Source organism: Bos javanicus, chromosome 6 (genome assembly GCF_032452875.1).
Source record: "Bos javanicus breed banteng chromosome 6, ARS-OSU_banteng_1.0, whole genome shotgun sequence".
Lineage (NCBI taxonomy): Eukaryota > Metazoa > Chordata > Mammalia > Artiodactyla > Bovidae > Bos > Bos javanicus.
In genome coordinates, this window is record NC_083873.1 from 15808576 (window position 1) to 15822848 (window position 14273).

The following is a 14273-nucleotide window of genomic DNA, read 5'->3' on the forward strand; positions in this document are numbered from 1 at the left end:
CTCTTGATGAAGGTGAAAGTGGAGAGTGAAAAAGTTAGCTTAAAGCTCAACATTCAGAAAACGAAGATCATGGCATCCGGTCCCATCACTTCATGGGAAATAGATGGGGAAACAGCGGAAACAGTGTCAGACTTTATTTTTCAGGGCTCCAAAATCACTGCAAATGGTGACCGCAGCCATGAAATTAAAAGACACTTACTCCTTGGAAGGAAAGTTATGACCAATCTAGATAGCATATTCAAAAGCAGAGACATTACTTTGCCAACAAAGGTTCGTCTAGTCAAGGCTATGGTTTTTCCAGTGGTCATGTATGGATGTGAGAGTTGGACTGTGAAGAAAGCTGAGTGCTGAAGAATTGATGCTTTTGAACTGTGGTGTTGGAGAAGACTCTTGAGAGTCCCTTGGACTGCAAGGAGATCAAACCAGTCCATTCTGAAGGAGATCAGCCCTGGGATTTCTTTGGAAGGAATGATGCTAAAGCTGAAACTCCAGTACTTTGGCCACCTCATGCGAAGAGTTGACTCATTGGAAAAGACTCTGATGCTGGGAGGGATTGGGGGCAGGAGGAGAAGGGGACGGCAGGGGATGAGATGGCTGGATGGCATCACTGACTCGATGGACGTGAGTCTGAGTGAACTCCGGGAGTTGGTGATGGACAGGGAGGCCTGGCATGCTGCGATTCATGGGGTTGCAAAGAGTTGGACACGACTGAGGGACTGAACTGAACTGACTGAACTGAAAGTTGTTACATATTGAATACATTCTTTAGCATCTTGGTGATAAGTGTACAATATAGAAGAATAAAATCTAACATTTGTTGTTTGTGGACTTTCTGGAGCAGCTGAAGCAACCAACCTATATTTGCTTATCAATTACCATCTGCTTTTCACAATGATGGAAGTAATGCTAAATGGGTCAAATACCAAAAACACTAGGCACGGATGAGGATCCACTCAAATCAGATCAGTTCAGTCGCTCAGTCTTGTCCGACTCTTTGCGACCACATGAACCGCAGCATGCCAGGCCTCCCTGTCTGTTCTTGCCCATTTTTCAGTTTTGCCTCCAAGTTAGATTTCTTTTAAAAAAAGAAGTCCAGCAACTTTCATCAAGTAAAGTCATGTCCAGTCTCATATGGAGCCATCTAATATGACAAACCTTTGGGAAGAGAAGGACCAAAGTTCAAGTCCAAAGTCTAGCATCACTCACTTTACATAGACTTAGTCAACATTAAGTTAGAGAGATCATTCAGAATTTCAAATGAGTAGGAGGAAACTGTTGGAACCAAAGCTGTAGCAAAGATCACCTGATTCACACCTGACACCATGATCTCGGCCACTGGCAGGTGTTGAGACTCTGCCATGTTATAGTCAAGCTCTCTGCTGCCGGCTAAGACGTCCAGTGGCAGGACTTCACTACTCAGATTGGCTCCACTACCTATGGGAGGACAACAGATACAGTTAGTTTACCATCTGTGATTTAAGAAATGTTTGAGTTAATTTATATTTATGGCTGCTTGTTGGTTATGAGTTCAGACTCAGAGTAGGAGGATTCAGAGAAACTCGCAAGGTCTAGCTTAGAAAACCTTCCCTGCCACACCACGCCCTCTCAGCTTCCCTCCATGCACGTGAGATGGAGGGTGGGGAGAGCCAGGCAGAAAGACAGGACTCTTTTAGGTACTGGCATAAATGGTAACAGTAGAATACCCAAATCCTTATGCACAGAATCAGCTCATAATCACTGTTTGCCATTATGGAGGACAAACTGACCTCTCCAACCTGCCTTCATATATACTCTTTCTCCTTCAGGCTGCTTTAGACATTTATTTTAGCCTGACTTTGCCAGTATTTAGAAATGTGGAAGAGCATAAAAAAACCATAACTTAACATAGGCATGGGACCTAAGCAACTCCCTAGAACACAGGAGAAATGGATCCCCTAAAACACTGTATATTCTCTAAGTGTGCTCCATGGATCCCTGGGGTCTCATTGCACGCCACCTAGAAGGTCAAAACTATTTTCATAAAAAGCAGATAACTCCGTTATTATTTTCACTGTGTTGACCAATGGGGCAAAAGCAATGATGGGTGAAAGTGTGGTGCCTTAGCATGAATCAAGTCATGCTCCTAGCGGCATCTCTACTGTGGTCATGCTCTTCACCGCCACATACACACACATGCATGCACGCACATACTCTAGCTTCACCTTTAAAAAACCATGATGGAGCATTAAAATTATTGACTATGGCCTACTTGCTGTTTCATATCCTGTATAGTGAAATGGGAGGCACACAGAAAAGACTGCACACACTGAACTCATGATGTCTATCTTAGATGTTTGAGCTAAAACTAGCCTCTTTTTTCCACTGAACATGATTTTTACCTGAAAGAATGTTTGATAAACTGTCAGTAACACTTGAGGATTTGGCATGTTTTCAAAAATGAATGAAGCTATTCTGTCTCTTCAAGGAAAATTAGCTCACAGTGCTTGTTGCCAATAATAAGATTGGAGTTTTCAAGTGAAGAAGTACAATTCTACAAAATTTTCCACAAGAAGTTTTTGACAAAATCCAGACACTCAAAGACTTTTCTGATGAGTTTGATAAATAACTCATGAACATTATTGTAGGTATATTAGTATGACACTCAGAAGATCTGCATAACTCAATCAATCAATATTTTTAAATGACCAAAACACAACAAAATCATGCATAGCAAAAGATTCATGCAAAATATAAAACAAGAATACTGGGTTTTAACATAGCAGAGGACAAGAAGTTCATTGATATGACTTCAGATTCAACATTGCAACGGGCTCTGAGAAACTACCATCTGTCTAGTTCTGAAATAATATCAAAAGAAGATATACAAAAAGGGCATCTGAAAAGGCTATTAAGCAATCTTTCCTTTTCCAGTTCCATGTCTGTCTGAGGCCAGATTTTCTTCATAGGCTCCAACCAAAACAACACAGCAACAGCTTTAACAGAGAAGCAGATGAGAGAATCTGGTTGCCCTCTATTAAGCCAGACATTAAAAATGTAAATGTAAAACAATGCCATGCTTCTCACTACATATTTTTATTTTGAAAAATAGAGATTTCCTTTTCATAAAACATGTTCACATATAATAAATTACTGTAACTTTAATAGATATTAGATTTTTAGTTTTAATTTCTAATGTCATAAATCTTAACAAATAAAACCCACACAAAAAAACCTTCAGTTTTTCAATCATTTTAAAAACATAAAAAGGTCCTGAAATCAAAAAGATTGAGAATTGTTATCCTAAGGCAACAATTAATAGATCTGAAAATCCAAAATATCCAGTTCTGGTCCATGGATAAATTAATCCATTTGCTGTCAATCTGTCACCTAACTTATATCATGCCAATTGGATAAACATGAATTTTATAAACATCTAAAATAAAATTTAGGTTCTCTCTTATTAGATGTCTGTCAAGAGATGAATCCAAATATACCTTACTTGTCTGGATGCACATTCAAGGAAAGTAAATTAGCACCTCTGGTTACCTGTCATATCAGATCTATTCTTCCTCGAACTCATGTTTAAAATGTGGATCACAAGCCTTGTCAGTCTGGATTCCCCACACTTGTTTGGTATCCTCAACTTATTTATTATAAAGCACTTTTCGTTTCATATTAAGACAGTCATGTGGCTGGGGAGTTGTATATGACTGCCTTTAAAATAGAGGCCATAAAACTGGAGAAAATGTCTTTGAACATTCCCTGAGTTGGTAAAATACTGGCATTTATTTCTAAGAATAAGCTGTGTGTGCATACCTGCTCAGTCATGTCCAATTCTTTGTGACTCCATGGACTGTAACCCACCAGGCTCCTCTGTCCTTGGGATTTCCCAGGCAAGAATATTGGGGTGGGGTGCCATTTCCTACTCCAGGGGATCTTGCAGACCCAGAGATCGAACCTGGGTCTCTTATATCATAAATGGGGGGCTGAAGCATTGGAAGACTTTGAATGTTATATTTTGTTCATTAATTTTACAGCTGAAAGTGAAAGTTAAAATCACTCAGGTGTGTCCAATTCTTTGCGACCCCATGAGCTATAGTCCACCAGGCTCCTCTGTCCATGGGATTCTCCAGGCAAGAAGACTGGAGTGGGTTGCCATGCCCTCCTCCTGGGGAATCTTCCAGACCCAGGGACTAAATCTGGGTCTCCTACAGTCTGAACCAGCAGGGAAGGAAGGCCAGTTGAATTTAATTTGTAATGAGGAGCTGAAACTCATCAGAAAGAGAGAGAGAGAGAAAAAAAAAACAGACAGTTGGCACCCCTAAAAGTAAGGGAGCTTTTTATAACACAAAATATTAAAAATCAGCACAAGCACAGGAATCAATATAGAATGATATTCCTGAGCCAAAGTAAGAAAATTCAGCTGCACAGTTTGTCATATTATCTGACAATATCCGATGGCCATGAAGAGCCAGACACAGTTTTCCATCTGGAGCTTTCACAAAACCTTCATGACACAAACACTGAGCAGTTTCATACCTCTCTTTGCAAATATGTTCACAGCCTCCATTTTGATGTAAGCAGGGATCTGCTCCTAGCAGGGAGAAGACACGCATTCACAGATGGGCTTGGAGATGAAAAGGTTGCCGCTGATGCAAAGTACAGCATACAGCTTGGGGGAGAGACACTGTATCTAAGTGGAGTTTATATCAAGAGCTATTTCAGGAGAGTTCCTATAAAGAGCCACTGGTTCTCAGATAAGCTCAGAAAGTTATTACCTTATGAGTATTTATTGAATTTAGCCAGTACTTTTGTTCAAGAAGCTATTTGGGAAGACAGGAATCCGATTTCCAGACTCATCATCCAGTCAAACTGACAAAGGGTGATTCAGAAAAAAGAGTTACAGTGGAAAACCAAGTGGCTTTTCCATTTTGCTTTACCTACTCCTGGCTGAAGCTTACTCACTGGCATTCTCAGGACGTGAGGAAAAGCCCAATGTGGGTAGAAGCTTCCTCTGCAGGCTTCTAAACTGCTCCCCCCACCCATCCCTGCTCCTGGACTTAGTGCCTTTAACCCAAGTCTTTGAAAAGGAACAAGTAAGTAAAAACTAATTAGGAGAAGAAAAGATGAGCTTGGAGGGATAAAGCCCAAATTCATTGCTAGACTGTCTTAATTTAAACAAAATTCAAGTCTCAGGAAATCTTAATAACTACCCAAATTAGTGAGAATTGCAACACCCCCCTCCCTTCCCTGCCATCAAACAATTTAAATAGTTGCAAATGCCAGTCAAAGAAAGACTAGTGTACCTGGTTTTGCCAATGGATGAACTACAAGCAGAGATGAGGGCTTCAGCATGCTGCCTGGGAGACGTACGCTATTTTTGCCAGTTCTCTTGTTCATCCTTGTTATCGATGGCATAGTCCAATCAGAGAACCACACGTGATCCTCAAACACAGCCACGGCAAATGGGTGACCCGGAAGCAGTCAAATCCATTACAAACATCTTGTTTTTATCATAAATATTGTTCGAAGGACAAAGAATACCCAATTCCTACACTAAATCAATTCTTTAATAAGCTGCTAAGCAATGTAATGAGCCACCCACATCAAGGAGAACCCGCGCGATGAGGAAACCTGTTAGAAGGGGAGCCTGGTGGTACGAAGTCCTAGCAAAGCCTGTTGTCACTCCGCATTCAGAGAGTGAGAGAATGTGGGTGACTGACATAATAGCACCAAGAAGAAGGAACCCGGGCAGAAATGTTCCCGTGTTCAGTGATTCTATCACTACTTACAGACTAAAGAGCTTGACTGGGTAAGTTATTTTCCTCCTCTTTGTCTTAAGTTCCTTGTCTTTTTTTTTCAGAATTTTTTTTTTTACTGATTTACATAATGACCAGTAGTGATTTAGAATTGGAACTCTTTTTAATAAAGAACAAGTTGCTGTTATGACTATATATCTGCCTACCCTGCAAAAATACGTTCTTCTTAAGCTAAGTTAGTACCAATTGGAAGCCAACTTTCCCTTTGCAATATTGTGAGCAGTATTTTGACTCTTAACTGGAGCTGAAATGGGAAGATATGGTTTACCAAAAGTAATATAAAGTAATAAGGCATTTTTATTTTCTTTAAAAAAATTTTTTTTTAGGTTCCTTGTCTTTTGAATGGCAGTAATAAGTAGTAGACTAAATTCACAGGTTTTTGTAAAATTTTTTAAAAATCTAAGGTAACTGAATAACAGTCTCCTCAAATTCCCATCTCCAGCACATTTCCATGCATTAAACCCCTACCTCCTTTCCTACTCTAGGACCTTGTTCTGTCAATTACCCCTTTCATTTATTCATTCTCTTCATCTCTCCAGCTTCTTTCCTTTAGCTGATTAATATCTCCAGGTCTCTCCATCTTAATTCCCTCATCCCCTTGACCTCTCTTCTTTTCCTCTCTCTCCTACCCTTTGCAGCCAGGTTCTTTGGAAGTCATTTATTATCTGCTGCTTCCATATTCATGGCTCTAATCAACCCCCAAGTGGGCTCTTCCCATCTTACCTCAACTAAACCCACCTCTCCATGCCACTGAAACTGCTCTGATAAAATATTCCAGTGTTTAGTAAGCTGAGAGATGTTTTAATATACTATCTCAAGTGTTTAGAGGCTATGGCTAAGAACCCCTAAGTTTGGAAGCTTTTTATCACTGCACATACAGTCACATTTCCCAGGCCAGTCGTTTTCACAAATGAGCAATGGATTTGGTGGACTAGGATGAATGTCTCCCTCTAGTGGCAGCAAACTCAAATGATTAGTCCTGGTGAAATGAGTCTGCGCCCATCATTATTGATGGGGGCCCTTAAGATTCATTTTGGTATCTAGCCTTTGTTCCAAATAAAGCCATTAATGCAGGAAGGGAACTTTTTACATAACTTTTGTTTTGTTTTGCTTACTGAGATTAAAAAAAATACCTAACACAAAATTTACCCTCTAAGCCTAAGATAACCCACAGTTTCTGTAGTGTAAAATACATTCACATTGCTGTACAACCAATTTCCAGAAATTTTTTTTAATCTTGCAAAACTGAAAATCTATCCTCATTAAACAACTTCTCAGTCCCTGCCCAGCCAGTCCTTTGCAAACCCTATGTTACTTTCTGTTTCTGTAAGTGTGACTATTCTATTCAATAAATACCTTAAGTTAACAATATTTGTCTTTTGTAACTGGCTTATTTCATTTAGCCAAACGTCCTCGTGGAAATGGCAGCCCACTCCAGTATTCTTGCCTGAAGAATCCTATGGGCAGAGGAGCCTGGCGGGCTACAGTCCATGGGGTTGCAAGAGTTGGACATGACTTAGCAAATAAACAACCTCAAGATTCACCTATGTTATAGTATGTGTCAGAATTAGCTATAGTTTTTCACCACAAACCCCAAACTACATATAATATCTCTTATTTTTTGTCTACAGGAGAGCTGCAATTGTGTGTTAAATTAAGAATGAATTCCTTCAATCTTTAAATGAAAAAACCCTGAATTGGTCATTGAGATGCTACCATTTAAAAACCGGCAGGTGGCACTATAATGATGAGAGTGGTTATTTAGATATTTTCATACCAAATTATTTGTATTTGTGAATGTATTTAATAGGAAGTTGCGTTGGTCATAAAGTAAAGCAATGAAAATTATTTATAAAATATCTGCTATACTTTTTGGCTTAGAATATGGTGTCTTTACATTCTAGTAGGGAATTTTCAAATCCCTTTATATACCGAAGCTATAAATTTACACTTATTTGGGAGATTCATTTTTTAACAATGTGTGGCTCCTGACTAGACTCGGTGACTTCACAGAAACCATACTGTACCCTCCAGTGTATCTCTACTTCCTACAAGATTCTATAAACATCTGTTGGGCGCATGGATGATAAAGCCTATGATTACATACATGTGAAGTATGTCAATTTTTAAGAAGCTTGGAAGTAGGTAGAATTTTTAATTATATTTATCTTGATCTGTTTAATGTATAATGCTAATGCTAAGTCACTTCAGTCGTGTCCGACTCTGTGTGACCCCATAGACGGCAGACCACCAGGCTCCCCCGTCCCTGAGATTCTCCAGGCAAGAACACTGGAGTGGGTTGCCATTTCCTTCTCCAATGCATGAAAGAGAAAAGTGAAAGTGAAGTTGCTCAGTCGTGTCTGACTCTTAGCGACCCCGTGGTCTGCAGCCTATCAGGCTCCTCCATCCATGGGATTTTCCAGGCAAGAGTACTGTAATATAAATCTAGAAATTCATTATCAAAGGGAAAAATTAATACCTTATACAAATTATTAGTTTTGTTAGCTCTTTCCTAGTAGAGAGAGACCGTGTTTTCTCATCTTCTCAACCAACCAGTTTCTAAATTCCTGAAGCATCTTTAACATCTCCCTGGCCTTTATTCTGGCATCCAATCTGTTACTAAATCTTCTGTTTTTCATTCCCAGTGGTTTTTTTTTCCTTAACACTCTAATCCTCCATTCTACTTTTAAATGGCAATGTTCTAGTTCAGGCTTTTATTAACTGTTGCCTGAACAACTGTTGTAACCTCCTAACTCATTCCGTTCTCTCCAAATTCCAATCCAACCATTGTTACCTAAGTGGCTGTCCTAATATACCAATTTTATCAGATACAGTTCCTGCTCAAGAATTATGCAATGGCTCTCCAGTACGTTCAGAATGAATTTCAGTTAACGTATTCTGGCAAGACTACAAAGACCAAATATATACAAAGACCAAATTTTGCAGCCTTATTTCAAATGATAATGTTTTATCAGCATTTATTTACCACATGGTCCAGTTCAAATACTGTCAAAATGAATCCCCCACTGTTACATCATCTCATAACCATCTGTACTTCTAACAGAGAGCATAATCTACAGTGTTTCAAAATTATTTATGAAAATACAGGACATCCTATGCAAAATCTGAAAATATAATAGAAAGGAAAATTTATTAATCTTTGTACAGAATGACTAAAGGGAATGTTATCACTTGTGAAAATGACATTTTATAAAACATAAGAAATGATAACAGCTGAACAAGTTCTTAAGAAACTTTTAAGTATTTAATATTTTCATTCTGCTTTTAAGAAATCTTGGCAAAGAGAAATGATAACGCAGCACTGTTTTTTAATCTAATATTCTGGTGTTCAAATAATCTTCATAGCTTATAAGCCCCTGGAGAAATCTGTTAGCCTGTTTGTTTCTATTCCTTTCTCACCGTGTGTTTAAGGGTATGTGTATGGGGAGGGGGAGGGGGTGGTGAGTGTGTGTGAGTGTGTGTGTGAGTGTGTGTGTGGGGGGCTGTTAACATTCATCAACACTCAATCAAGTTAAAGAAATAACCCATTCCAAAGCTTTACCAGGGCTTCCCCGGTGGCTCAGTGGTAAAGAATCCACCTGTCATGCAGAAGCCACAGGAGACACAGGTTCTATCCCTGGGTCAGAAAAATCCCCTGGAGGAGGGCATAGCAACCCACTCCAGTATTCTTGCCTGGAGAATCCCATGGGCAGAGGAGCCTGGTGGGCAGAGGAGTCCATGGGGATGCAGAGTCAAATACAACTGAAGTGACTTAGCATGCATGCATGCATACTGGCAAAAAGATAATCAAAGCCTTACCTACATCCTTCTGGGGAAGTCTTTGGCATTTTGAGCCATCCAGATTGGACATTTCAATCACAGACTGCTTGGCATCGCACCAATACAACTTGTCAGTTAAGTAATCAACTGCTATTCCACTGTGCCAGACTAGATCCGAGCTAGCTATAACCAGTCGGCCACTGCCTTGAAGAGAAGAACTTTCAATTCATGGATTAATTCCTATATCAGTCCAGAATAATCTCCTTTAATCAAGAAAACATATAACAAAATTTGCAAGGAAAAAAATTCTTTTACTCTTTTATTATTAAAAACATCAATGTAAATCACTTTAGGATAAACTAAAGTGGTACATCAAGGAATACAGAAAACATGGCACTGCATGCTGGACAAACAATTTTCAAAAGCAAAAAATCATCTTCTCTATGTACAACAACTTGGACCGAAAATGCTGAATTTAAGCTCTGATAATTAGATAAAGAGGAATTACTCATTTTTTAAAATGTAGTATATTGTATATTACAAATATACAAATACATCAAAAGTTTTTGAGTGCATATTCTTACTAGTATTTTACATTGCAAAAGACAATGGAATCTTGCTAGTCTATCCCTTGGCTATACATATGTAAAATCCACTGGTTATGCAAAGTGACAACATAAAGGGAAGAGCATATTTATCGATCATCCAGTTTTATATGATAAACTTGGTTAGCTTGGTCAGTTTTAAGTTCTGTGAGTCAGGTGCTGAGAGTTTTTTGAGTTCAGTATGGTTCAATATCTTTGCACTGTTCTAATCACATGGCTAGCTCCAAATTAATGATCTATTTTCTATCAGTTTACTATTTTCTATAGACCATCATAACATTCTCATTATAGATAAAATAGTGTTGGTTTTTATCTTCAATTTTTTAACTAGGAAGGATTGTTTATTCTCTTAATTCTCTAAACATAAACCAATGGCACCCCACTCCAGTACTCTTGCCTGGAAAATCCCATGGAAGGAGGAGCCTGGTGGGCTGCAGTCCATGGGGTCGCTAAGAGTCGGGCACAACTGAGTGACTTTCACTTTTCACTTTCATGCATTGGAGAAGGAAATGGCAACCCACTCCAGTGTTCTTGCCTGGAGAATCCCAGGGACGGGGGAGCCTGGTGGGCTGCTGTCTACAGGGTCGCACAGAGTCGGACACGACTGAAGCGACTTAGCAGCAGTAGCAGCAGCAGCACAATTAACACCTAGAGCCTTCTAACCTTTCACAATTTCTCTTTCCTATTCTCTAAATCTAGGACTGACCTATCACTGCAACTCATGATTTTTCTGAAGAGAATTCATAAGCCATGCAATCCAAATATCATCCTCTCAGGGAATAGTATAGTTTTTAAAGAAAGTACAGAGTGTAGTGGGCTTATGCCTCATTGATTAATGAATCACACCCATTTCTTTTCAAAAAGAAATTGAATTTGCTTAAAATGAAGGGTTTTCTAAACAATAAAATTTTATACAAGAAAAGTAAATCAAAAGACATTAAAAGGAGGAGGAAGTCACGCTAGCCATATAATTTCCAAACACTTGAACACATCTCATGGATTTTCTTGGTTTCTGATTCCACTGATTACCTGAGATCTTAAGACAAATTTTGGACACTAGCACATCAAACATGAAGTGTTCTATGATCTCTGCAAAAAAAGGGCCTTAGTTTCACAATTACTTACTTGGCCATTGGATGAACAGCATTCCTCGTGGCTGAGAGATGCCCTCCTTAATGATTATTTCACAATACTTTCCATTTAAATCACTCCCTTCAATGAGAGATTTCCTAAAATGCATGTAAAGGGGCTTGTTACACCAACTTTACTTTTTAAACAAAAATACTTTCCCTGTTGCTTACTGAAGAGCAAAATAGGCATTCTAAACTACCCTATCACACACGCGCACAAGCACATACACATTCTCACGCACGAGTCAGGAGAAACACTCTCATAGTCTGGTTTGTTTTTTTTGTTTTTTTAGACACAATGTTTTAATTAGTTTCTCAATATTTAACCCACTTTATTAAAATACGCAGTGAAAGGTAAGGTAAGAGGGGCTATGTCAGTGGCCCGACAGTGTTAAAGTCAGGATGTTTAAATAAATACCACCATTCCCTTCTCTTTACAACTTCCCAGCTCCTGCTGAAACCAGTAAGAGCCAGAGGAACCACCAGCCTCTGGCCACAGACCCTAGGGAGCAGGGAGAGCAGATCTCTCAGGGCCACAGAGTCAGCCAACACAAGGACGGGTAGGGGAGTGTTATATTGACTTTAATTTTCTTCCGTGTGATTCTAAGACAAATGAGAGAATTGAAATATTATTTGCTACCCTTCACATTAAAAAATGATAACAACTCTTTGGAATCTGGCTGGGGAGAAAACTTCTGTTTTCTAAGTTTTTCCATTTGCCAAACAAATCTCTATTATCAAATAAATATTTACGAAGCACCTAATGTGTGCCAGGGATTGCCCTAAGCATTGGAGACACAGTAGTATACAAAACCCAGCTCTGTCCTTAAAGAGCTTAAAGATCCACAGAAGAGTGAGGGGAAGGGAGGGGGCCAGGAGGGAGGCCAGGAGGGAAGAGAAAAAGAGAAAGAGGGAATTATATTACGGAATGTGTAAGAATGCAACTGACACAGAGGGAAGTAAGTCAGAAAGAGAAAAATAGATATCGTACGTTGTGCTTAGTCGCTCAGTTGTGTCTGATTTTTTGCAACCCCATGGACTGCAGCACGCTAGGCTCCTCTGCTCATGGGGATTCTCCAGGCAAGAATACTGGAGTGGGTTGCCATTCTCTTTTTCAGGGGATCTTTCCAATCCAGGGATCAAACCCAAGTCTCCCGCACTGCAGGCAGATTCTTTACCATCTGAGCCAGCAAGGAAGCCCAAATATCGTATATTTGTGCATATATATGGAATCTAGAAAGATGGTACTGACGAACCTATATGCAGGGGAAGAACAGAGACACAGACACAGGGAACAGACTTGTGGGCAAAGAGGGGGAAGGAGAGGGTGGGCCAAATCAAGAGAGGGACATTGACATGTATACATTCAGTTCAGTTCAGCCGCTCAGTCATGTCTGACTCTTGGTGACCCCATGGACCGCAGCAGGCCAGGCCTCGCTGTCCATCACCAACTCCCGGAGTCCACCCAAACCCATGTCCATTGAGTCGGTGATGCCATCAAACCATCTCATCCTCTGTCGCCCCCTTCTCCTTCTGCCCTCAATCTTTCCCAGCATCAGGGTCTTTTCAAATGAGTCAGCCCTTCGCATCAGGTGGCCAAAGTATTGGAGTTTCAGCTTCAACATCATTAACATGTGTAAAATAGCTAGCTAGTGGGATATTGCTATATAGCAGAGGGAGCTCAGCCTGGTGCTCTGTGACAACCTCAAAGGGTGGGATAGGGTGGGAGGTGGGAGGGAATCTCAAGAGGGAAGGGACATGTGTAGATGTATGGCTGATTCATGCTGTTGTGTGGCAGAAACCTATGCAACATTGTAAAGCAATTATTCTACAATTAAAAATAAAGAAAACAAGCAAACAAAAAAGAATGCAGCTGGCAGATTCAGGGCCATGGCTTGGAGGGCACCATGAGCCCCAGCAGCTCCCTGGAACAGGCAGAATCACAAACAGAAGGGATAAAAAAGAACCTCCCTTCCCTTCCATGTGAGGCCTGCTTGCCCAGTTTCCCCACTGCAACCTAGAAAGTACAGCTATATTTCATTCAATAAGCATCTGGAAAGGCCTAGCCCTTGTTCTTCCGGGCAGTGTGTGCACACAACAGACCTGCCCAGAAACACAGGGCAGGATCATTCCCTCCTCCCTGTCCTACAGAACAAACGCTAAGGAGATCTTCTCCAGGGGGCTTGCTCGAGTGCCCTTTCTAGACAGGGGAAGGGGCTTGATTTCTTCTTCCTCACATGCCATATGCAAGAGGGAGACAAAGATAACACTGGCTCAGGGCCTGGGCTGGGGCAAGTACGCTTTGCAAACTATCAGCTTAGAGCAGTGGATAGTTGGAAATTATTTGTACTGCAGTGCCACTTTATTCCTAGATGAAGGGGTTGTAGGAAGGGCACTGCTAGGCAGAAGGCATTTTTGAACTCAGTGTGTCAACTTCACTCAGTCCCAGCTGTCACTGTGCCTGTGCCCTGGGTAGGAGGCAAGGAATTCTGAAGCCGCTTGCTTGTGACCAGAGGAGACACAGCTGTCAGTTCTGATCTCATTGTTTTATCATCTCTAAATTCTCACTATTTTGAGCAGGAGTGAGGGGGTGAGAATTGATACAGATGTAAGCTCCTGACTCTGGAGCTGTCTCAGGCAGGACGGCTGGTATTTGCTCTCAAAACTCCCCAAGGGGGTCACCCAAAACACACTTCTGCTTGCTTCAGCCAGAAAGCATATCTTGAATTCCAGTGTTGGTCATGAGAAAGCAAAGACCAGGACGAACATTCGGGTTCACATGAGTTCAAGCATAACCCTCAATCGAGTGGAACATCTTTCTTTTTAGAGTCGTTATCTAATTGGTCTCAATGCCACCACTGGGATCCTCTAAACCAAAGGTCCCCAACCTTTAGGATCTACTGCCTGATGATCTGCGGCAGAGCTGATCTCATAGTAATAGAAATAAAGTGCACAATAAC

The 14273-nt window shown here is 40.5% G+C and overlaps 1 protein-coding gene across 1 annotated transcript in view; it reads right to left on the bottom strand.

The window, feature by feature from the left end:
• The window catches only part of EGF (epidermal growth factor), a 102825-nt gene that overhangs the window by 24918 nt on the left and 63634 nt on the right, over positions 1-14273 (bottom strand). Inside the window, 6 exon segments of the mRNA XM_061419399.1 lie at positions 1313-1434; positions 4409-4573; positions 5286-5455; positions 9620-9841; positions 11309-11333; positions 11336-11412. Coding sequence (XP_061275383.1) covers positions 1313-1434; positions 4409-4573; positions 5286-5455; positions 9620-9841; positions 11309-11333; positions 11336-11412 — 781 coding nt within the window.